The sequence below is a fragment of the Bombina bombina genome, chromosome 11 (genome assembly GCF_027579735.1).
Source record: "Bombina bombina isolate aBomBom1 chromosome 11, aBomBom1.pri, whole genome shotgun sequence".
NCBI lineage: Eukaryota > Metazoa > Chordata > Amphibia > Anura > Bombinatoridae > Bombina > Bombina bombina.
The window spans coordinates 175499256-175509814 of NC_069509.1; the positions used below are offsets into that span (position 1 = coordinate 175499256).

The window sequence follows — 10559 nt, forward strand, 5'->3', positions numbered from 1 at the left end:
GAGATATTTATATGCCATCCACACAAATTGGTTGTTTACTGCAGAACTCTGTCAGTTGTATGTTGTTGTTTTGTAGCCCTGCGCACGCTGTGACTCATGTGTAAATAACAGCTAACACCTTTACTCTGTAAGTCAAACTGAAAGATTGGTTTTAACTTGTGCACATTTGTAGAAATATAAAACTGTCATTTAAGGCAAACTACATATTAAATTATTACTGGACCTGCTGATAAAAAAGCATTACTTATATAATAAATGAACTGTAAAAAAAAAGATAATTCTACTGGTTCTAAATAATGCAATTTTTTTACTTTATTAGCAGAACGTTTTCTGCTGATGATTCCTTAGTGTGCACGTAGGGCTTAATAATTTATTAGACATGTGCACAGACAAGAAAGCAATTTCACACAAATTGTCATGAAAATAAATATTTTGTTTCTTCCAAGAATCGTTCATGGGGTTGTTGGGTCCCAGTTTTGATAACGTAATGCATTTTCTTATTAACCCTTTATTTACTATGGAGATAATCTTCAGGACTGCAGAGGAGAAACCGGACAGCTGTTTTAACTTAAAGGGAAAGTAAAGTCCAAATGAAACATTCATAATTCAGATAGAGAATGTAATTTTAAAACAATGTTCCAGCTTTGTTCTATTATCAACTTTCGTATCAAGCAAACAACCACTAAAGATGTTCACGTGTGTCCACTAGATACAATGTAAAAAATAATCAATTAAACAAATATACAAATATGTATTTTGGTCAAATTTAAAAATCTATTAACTGCTGGGTATGTTGATATCTACAGAAAAAATCTCTAAGATACAAGGTCATAGAAGAGTGTGAGTAGCCAATATAATCCGCTCAGGCTGTTCCACTTCCCATGGTGCGTGTCACATCCGGTAACCCTAAGAGATACAAGGAACAAGAGGTGTCCCGTGACTATTGTAAAGATATGTGAGCAAAAAAGTGTGTCAACTCACAATTCAGGTAGCATCTAAAAACGGTGCAAACACTCAGGCTGGGGTTCTCAGTCCCCAGCTGTCTAAACTCTGTCTACTGTTCCAAACGTCTCATCTGAGTGAGTACACACTGGGAGGGTGGTCGGGAGTCAGAGGTTGGCATGATTTGTCACCAACTGGCTCAACCTTGGTCCAACACTCCACACTACTCATAGGGCAGTCACTGGCGTGCTGTTAAGGCTGGTGGCTGTTTCAGCAGATAGCTATGCATGGTGCTGTTAGTCTTCTTTCCCACATGCAGAGAAGAAACATCCAACATTTTTATTAGGAGCTCCAGACACCTACCTAAGTATCTCTTTAACACAGAATACATCCCCCCCCATGTCATCACTCACTCTCAGTTCCCTCTGCCTTATATCAGACTTATTTCCCTTCTCCGTTACCGTCCCTGTCCTTTAGATTGTAAGCATGAGAGACACTCTACCTGTAGACCACTACTACTGATTGTGCTCAAGGGCAGGGCCTTCCTCTCCTTCTGTATAACTGAATTATTTCACCTTTAAGCGTTATTTACCCCTACTGTACTTGTTTGTGTATTACTGTATCCCTGTAATGTTTTAATTATTTGTATAGCGCTGCGTAATCTGCTGGCGCTTTATAAATAACTGATAATAATAATACCATGGGAGTGAAGCAAATTTGATAAAAAAAATCAAATGGAAACTTTTTAAAGATTTTTTTTGAGTTTCATATTCCTTTAAGATTGCTCAAGAATTCTCTTGTGCAATCCTGCTCACTGCTCTCGTGTCACCATATGGGCAAGAGCAGGGGTTGTCAATCACCCCATTTGCATCAATCGGGGGTGATTTTTAATCTACCAACTATGAGTTGGTAAGAAGGTTAGGAAATAGTGGTTTGACTATGGCTGATTCTTAAATTTCAGTTGAGCTCCTGCAGCTTTATAAATCGAGTCCCGTGTGTTTTAAACAATCAGAAATATTTTAGAAATTGTAGTCTTAATGAAATTCAACAAAAATAAAAATAAATAAATACATTCTATCTATCATCTATCTATCTATCTATCTATCTATCTATCTACCTATCAATCATCTATCTATATCTCCTTACAAAATGCCATTATTTTGTAAGACAGTGTCATCTGTAATTTCTAGACTCTTTCTCTTTCTACTGAGGAAATTTAAATAAATATGCATATTCATACTGTGCATGTGGATTGTTTAATAAATTAACTAGATAGATAGACAGGCAGACAGATAGATAGATAGATAGATAGATAGATAGATAGATAGATAGATAGATAGATACAGACAGACAGAGAAAATATTATAGATAGAAATAAATATTGAATACATAAGTACAACATTTTTAATTGAGGCATTGATCTGTAAGTCTATGGCCCCTATTTATCAAGGGCTGGCGGACCTGATCCGACACTGCGGATCAGGTCCGCCAGACCTCGCTGAATACGGCGAGCAATACGCTCGCCGTATTCAGCATTGCACCAGCAGCTCACAAGAACTGCTGGTGCAACGCCGCCCCCTGCTGACTCGCGGCCAATAGGCCGCCAGCAGGGGCAGTCAATCAACCTGATCGTACTCGATCGGGTTGATTTCCGGCGATGTCTGTCCGCCTGCTCAGAGCAGGCGGACAGGTTATGGAGCAACAGTCTTTCTGACCGCTGTTTCATAACTGCTGTTTCTGGCGAGCCTGCAGGCTTGCCAGAAACACAGGGCATCAAGCTCCATTCGGAGCTTGATACATATGCCCTTATATTTTTACCTTTCATTCTATCAAACAGAAAAATAAAGCAGCTTATTTTAAACAATATATTATTATCTTTCTGTAGTATCTTCTCTATGTCTAACTTTTCCAAATGCTTTAGAAGGCACCTAATTGCTCAGGAACTCTCCTCTGTAGTCATCTCACAAAAGTAATATATCTCTGCGTGTCCCTCTCGCATAATCACTTTTCTTCCACTAATCTTTTTGATGTGCGCTTTAATAAAGCAGTCTATTTAATGTCCTCTGCTGTCAACAAGACTTTACAGTGAATGAGATATAGCGGCAAGTTAAATTACACAGAAACAATTTTCCTTAGTATTTATCTTGAAAAAAAAAATTCTGTCATGTCAACTGAAACAATGATTAAAACATAAATTAACAGGCAGAAAACAAACAGTATATGAAACTATAGACAAGACAAAAGGATTAATGGGAATTTTATTTTTTAGTTTGCCATAAAAGCAAAAAGCTGCAAGGATAGTTTAAAAAAAAATAAATGAATAAGATCTGATACTAAGAAAGTTAAGGGACATTAAATGCAAAATGTAACAATGCATACAATGATTCATTATTGAAAGTATAATATTATTGCAATATATATTCATGTTTTTATTGTGTTGCCTTGTGCTGTAAAATACATATGAAAATATTACTTGTTCCTGGGAAACATTCCTAGTCAAAAAGGACAATCTTCCTGGAGTCATTCTGTAGTAATCAATGGTGCCAGACTAGTCATCAGAAGCCATCCTGAAGTGTGCCCACAGGCCAAAATATGTAATGACATGACTCTAGAGTCATACACTGGCTGTTCATGTTTGTGAAGTAATCAGTTAGGTAATCTGCTATTCATTCTGAAGTCCTCAAACAGAATGATTTACCTTAGCTGATGACTTTACTTCCTGATGATGTCTGATGATGTGCAAATTAATTCTAGAGTAGTATGATGATCATCAAATGACTCCAGGATGGTCTCTAAAGTAATCCTGTTTGTCTTAGGTTGGGTTAATACGGTTATCTAATTTACTTTGAACCAGTCCCCCCCCCCCCTTTCAAGTTGTCTTTCTAGTAATTTTGATGGCATAAGGTGAATTATAAGTTTTGCATCAACACTCATGATAGGAAAGTCACTATTTGCAATATCAGTCGGCATACTAGGTAGTTTAGGTGTACAGGTGGCCCTCATTTTACAACGGTTCAATTTACACCGTTTCAGAATAGTAACCTTTTTTCCAGTCATGTGACTGCTATTGAAAAGCATTGAGAAGCAGTGCATTTATCTAAATAGCCAGTAGGTGGAGCTGTCTGCTTGTGTTGCAGCAAAGCCAAGCAAGCTGAAATTAATCAGTTTAGCCAGACCTGAGCTATTGAGCAGATTTCATAGGAACAAGATCTCCCTGTCTATAAATCAGTCCAGATTGGAATGCATAGAAAGAACTGTTTGCAGAAAAATGTAAGTGAAGTCTGTGTTGTGTGATTATTTTATTAGGTTTATAATGCGGTTTAGCAAATATTTTTGTTCATTTAACTTAGTTTAATTATATATTATGTGTTGTATGATTATTTTATTAGGTTTATAATGCTGTTTAGCATTTAAAGTCTTCATTTCAAAGCTTTAAAAATAATGCATTAGGTGTTACTTATGACAATTTTGAGAGGGGCCTGGAACCTAACGCCCTCACTTCCCATTGACTTACATTATAAACTGGGTTTCAATTTACAACGGTTTAGATTTACAACCATTCCATCTGGAACCTAACCCCGGCGTAAACTGAGGGCTACCTGTATATACTTTGTATATATAAATAGATATTTATATTTAGCATCAAATGGATATTACAAGGATATACAGTATGTCTATTTAAATACATGTTTAATAAAATATTATGAATTAACTAAGTTGAACCACCTTAAGAAAGGAGAAGATCTACCCAATCTCGTTCTGTAACTGCACAGGTGCAAACAACAATTCATGCTGAAATCTGAATTATCTGTATTAGTTTTTGATTGGTTAGCAGGGACCCTTTTGTTTTGAGGGAACATGGAAATTTGTGAAAAGAAAAAAAAACCCATAAAATATACTAATTTGTCAAAACAAAGCTGCATTATTTATTACACATTTCATCTCACATATGAAGGTATATTATGCAATTTACATTTTGTGTCTAATGTCCCTTTGCCAAAAAACAATTTCTTTACAACTTGAAGCATATTGCATAGCTAATAACAGAACACTGCAGCAGAGTGTTAAATTTATAAGGTTAAAGGGACGCAAAACCCCAATTTTTTCTTTCATGATTCCGATAGAAAATACAATTTTAAACAACATTCCAATTTACTCCTATTATCTAATTTACTTCATTCTTTACATACCCTTTGTTAAAGAAATAACAATGCACATGGGTGAGCCATTCACACGAGGTATCTATGTGCAGCCACCAATCAGTAGCTGCTGAGTCTATTTAGGTATGTTTTTTAACAAAGGTTATCAAGAGAATGAATCAAATGAGATAATAAAAGTAAATTAGAAAGGTTTTTTTTTTTTAAATACCATGTTCTTTCTAAATCATGAAAGAGAAAATGTGGGTTTCATGTTACTTTAAAGATATATTGACGCCCACAGAATGTCCCATATAGTCCCACTCACTCTTCTCCAAGCATAAATCATCCTATGTAAATTGCACACAATATGACATCATATTATTTATGTATTTGTATATTGTATTACCTGCAGAAGATTCACATAAACTAGATTACCAAATTAGATCTATTATTTGCTGTAGAGCATCCTGCAAGAGAGACCAAAAAAATAAGTAAATATACATAAGACCAACGATTCCCAAAGTCAGCTCACAACTAAGGGCAGATATTTCAAATGTTGGACTGATTCCCAGGACAAATAAATCACATGCCAGTAGGGCCAAACGGGATTGCCCAGTGACAGTAGGGACCGTTGGCATATATGATAATTGAGTTCATTTCAATCCATGAAATTTTATGCAGGACATTTAAAGTGAAGGTAAACTTTGATGAATGAAAGCCTGTTTTTTAAAAATACTGTTAAAAACAGGGGCACTTTCATTCATCAAAGTTTACAAAGCAGCCGTTTTGTTTAAAAACTTACCTTTCTTCTCTTCACAGCCAGAGCAGCTTCCCCCACCCGGAGATCCTCTTTTCACACGTCATCAATGACTAATCCAGCTTCCTCCAATCACGGCTTTCCGCCCAGGGGAGTCATTGCCTGAGGCCATGCAGTGATTGGAGGAAGCCGGATTAGTCATTGCTGACGTGTGAAGAGAGGATCTCCGGGTGAGGGAAGCTGCTCTGGCTGTGAAAAGAAGAAAGGTAAGCTTTTAATAAAAATGGCTGCTTTCTAAACTTTGATGAATGAAAGTGCCCCTGTTTTTAATAGTATTTTTAAAAAACGGGCTTTCATTCATCAAAGTTTACCTTCACTTTAAGGACATTAAAAAAAAATTAAATGACACTGGTTTTCAAATCTATAATATATAATGATTAAAGGGACATGAAACCCAAAATATTTCCTTCAAGATAGATAGATAGATAGATAGATAGATAGATAGATAGATAGATAGATAGACAGATAGATAGATAAATAGAGAATACAATTTTAAACATTTTTCCAATTTATTTCTATTATCTAATTTGCCTAATTATCTTGGTATCCTTTGTTGAATGAGCAGTAATGCACTACTAGGAGCTAGCTGAAAGCCAATGAATAGAGGCAAATATGTGCAGCCACCAATCAGCAGATTCTGAGCCTACTTAGGTATACTCTGCAACAAAAGATACAAAGAGAACAAAACATATTAGATAATAGATATAAACTGGAAAGTTGTTTAAAATTGCATGCTCTATCTAAATATTGAAAAAATGTGGGTTTCATGTCCTTTTAACTCTTAGTGATATACAGCATGAGAAAATCAATTTACTAAGAACTACAATTGTATCCAATGAAACCAAACAGTATGGCGGTAGTACCTTGTGTCATAGGTTTGCCACTCACGCCCTATACCTTGGATGGAGATAACCAATATTCCAATCCATTAGAAATCATTCTTTGAGCATATTTGTCACTGTATTTTTAACTTTTTAAGACATAAATATAGCTCAAATCACACTCTGAAACTTGTGCATGGATTTAATACTATCACCCATATGCTCAACTATGATTGCAAAGAAATGTTCTGACATTTAAATATCTGATTTATAAAATCACTGAAAATTATATTATATCATTCATTGAACATGTGCCTTGAATTTATATTAAGGGGGACGTGAAAAAACCCCTGCATTTAAATAAGGAATTATCATCATTATTTTAACATTTCCAAGATGCTAACTGGACCTGGAGGCTTAGGCTGAGTCAGGGCAGAGTAGGTGTTCCACGGAAGCAAACATGACTGGGGGTTCTGAAGCTTTGTGTGTTCTTTGGGCAGATGTGTCAGTGACATAGTTGAAGATGGGTATTTCTGAGGCCTAGTGTTAGACATTTTATTATTTTCTTCCTAGAGATAAAAATATAAACAGGAAATAGATGGTTGAGCAACATATCCATAGAAACAGAGTGTATCTTGTAATATAAGGACAACTCACAAAGTTTTATTAATGGATAAAAACACATACAACAAACATAAATAAAAAATATTATTTAGGACATAATATAATAAACAAACAATATTTTTTTTGGATTCAGGAAATAATATTTGATTTTAATGTTCATATAAACATTTATTTTTTTAATCATACATCAAGACAATGGGAATGATTTATCCATGATGATCACTTATCTTCGTTATCTGCAATATTTGTGCAGTCTGGTGTTGTGGTTACCTCTAACCATTATCTGAAATTTAAAGGGATTAAAAGGTCAAAATTGAAATGTGCATGAATGCATTTAAATTTTAAACAGAAGCATTTTGGCAATATACTTCCAATATCAAAAATGCTTCTAGTAAAAGTTATCTCTGTTTTATCTGGATATGCAGATATGCTCTGAGTGCCTCGTGCACTTGCATTTAAACACCACACCTTCTCAGACAGTCAGCAGTGGTTTGTATGACACAAGTTAAATAGACAGTAAAGTTGAAATTTAACTTTCATGATATAGATAGAGCATGATATTTTAAACAATATTCCAATTAGTTATATTATCAATCGGCTTTGTTTTCTTGGTATATTTTGTGAAAAGCATACTTAGGTAGGCTCAGAAACAGCAAGGCACTCAGTGGGAACTAGCTGCTCATTGGTTGCTGCACATATATGCCTCTTGTCATTGGCTCAATGTATGTAGTCCGATAGCTCCCAGTAGTGCACTGTTGCTCCTTCGACAAAGGATACCAAGAGAATGAAGCAAATACAACAATAAAAGTAAATTGGAAAGTTGTTTAAAATGTTATGCTGTTTATGAATCATGAAAAAAAGTTTTGTGTTTTATGTCACTGACACCATACACTACACCACAATCTCTCTGAGCAGACTTGTTGTTTGAATTCTGATCCTGTAGTCACAAGTAGCATATGTGTGTATGCCGCTGAGACAATAATACCTTTTACTAGATGTATTTTTACTGATGGGAGTGAATTGTAAAAGTGCTTCTATTTAAAACTGAAACCTTGCACATTTAAATTTGCCTTTTCTATCCCTTTAACATAAATAACTGGTTGCAAAACCACCAATAATAATTCTGTATATGTCGATGTTTATACAAATCATCAGTTCACAAAATTATATATATAAAACATAAAAATAAAGCTCAACAGAAAGTTTCTGTATCTATAACCTGCTGCTCTGTATCTCTCATGCTGGGTAATGTGATGATTGGGCTTTTTGTATCCAAGTTTTTCTTAATAAATCAATACCCTAAGCAGGAAAGTGCTTTATAGCTTTCCTGCCATGAAAAGTGAGCTGTGAGTTTCATAGAGAGATGATTTTTTTTTAGCTATTTTTATAATATAAGGACTCTGTTCTTTGGTGTTGCTGCTTCTTTCTTTTGATTCTTATTGAGTATGTTCCCTAATGACAATGTGACGTCTGTCAGAGTGTAGTAGCCATTGTATGGCCATGGTCATGAAGTGCTAAACAATATTATTACCATCAAAGGAAATGTTACAGGCATCATGGTAGTCAAAGGAACAAACTAACCCCAATTCTAACTCAAATTCCTAACTCTGATCGCTAATGTCAGTCCATAACCTCACTCACTAAACCCAACATCTAAAATTAATCCCTAGTGCTAATCCATAACCTCACTCTCTATCCCCAATATATAACCCTAATCCCTAATGCCAATCCATACCCTAACTCAATAATTCCAACATCTAACTCTAGTCCCCAATGCTAATTCATAACCTTACTCACTAAACCCAATGGCTAACTCTAATCCCTAATGCTAATCCATAACCTCACTCCCTAACCTCTATATCTAACCATAATACCAAAACATAATCCATAACCTCACTCCCTAACCCCAATCCCTAAAAATAACCCATAACCTCACTCCCTAAACCCAATATCTAACCATAATCCCTAAAAATAATCCATAACCTTACTCACTAACCCCAATATCTAAAACTAATACATAAAGATAATCCATAACCTCACTACCTAACCCCAATAGCTAACCCTAATCCCTAAAAATAATCGATAACCCCACTCCCTAACCCCAATATCTAACGATAATCCCTAAACATAATCCCTAACCTCATTCCCTAACCCCAATAGCTAACTCTTATCCATAATGCTAATCCATAACCTCACTCCATAACCCCAATATATAACCCTAATGCCAATCCATACCCTTACTCAATAATCCCAACATTTAACTCTAATCCCTAATGCTAATCCTTAACCTAACTCACTAAATCCAATGGCTAACTCTAATCCCTAAAGGTAATCCATAAATGTACTCCCTAACCCCCTATATCTAACCCTAATACCTAAAGATAATCCATAACCTCACTCCCTAACCCCAATATCTAACCCTAATCCTTAAAAATAATCTATAACCTCACTCACTAAACCCTATGGCTAACTCTGATCCCTGATGCTAATCCATAACCTCACTCACTAACCCCAATATCTAACCCTAATGCCAATCGATAACCTCATTCCATAACCCCAATAGCTAACTGTAATCTATATCTTTGTATAATCTATATCCAAGAACAGATTCCTAATCCTCTCTTTTGCTATTAGAATGTATTTAAAACTAAATTTCCAATGCTGTAAACCATCAATAAGTGCATTCACACTCGTAAATAGAAAAATTGATTGGAAATTCATTTTGCTATTTAATTTCAATGTAGAGTTCTGGAGTATTCTCAGAAGTGTTAGTCATTAAATTATTGGTATATATTTTCTATAACAGGACAACTGCATTTCTAATTACATTTCTTTATCTCCGCAGATACGTCAAAGGTAAATAATGTGGTACCGACATCTCCACATCTCCCTCAAATGGCGCATCCACACTCCTTCCCAAATATGGGGCAAATTTCAAATCCATATGAGCAGCAGCCGCCTGGAAAGGAACTCAATAAGTACGCTTCTCTGAAGGCCGTTGGTAAGCAACACACTAAGCACCCGGCATGTTTGAGCTTGTGATATATCACACTAAATATTTGTTAGGGGTCCTTTTAGGGGCTGGGTACACCTTGTCACTGGTCAGTATTCTGCACTTCACCTGGAACAGAGTATTTCACTTGACGAGATATCTCGTAGAACAGCACTCAGGCAGAAAATAAATTAATTCTAAGAACTGTTCTGTTAATTGACAGC

The 10559-nt window shown here is 35.5% G+C and overlaps 1 protein-coding gene across 1 annotated transcript in view; it reads left to right on the forward strand.

Moving 5' to 3' along the window:
• The window catches only part of SHISA9 (shisa family member 9), a 600301-nt gene that overhangs the window by 543068 nt on the left and 46674 nt on the right, over nt 1–10559 (forward strand). Inside the window, exon 3 of the mRNA XM_053694408.1 lies at nt 10189–10344. Coding sequence (XP_053550383.1) covers nt 10189–10344 — 156 coding nt within the window. The remainder of the gene's footprint in view (nt 1–10188; nt 10345–10559) is intronic.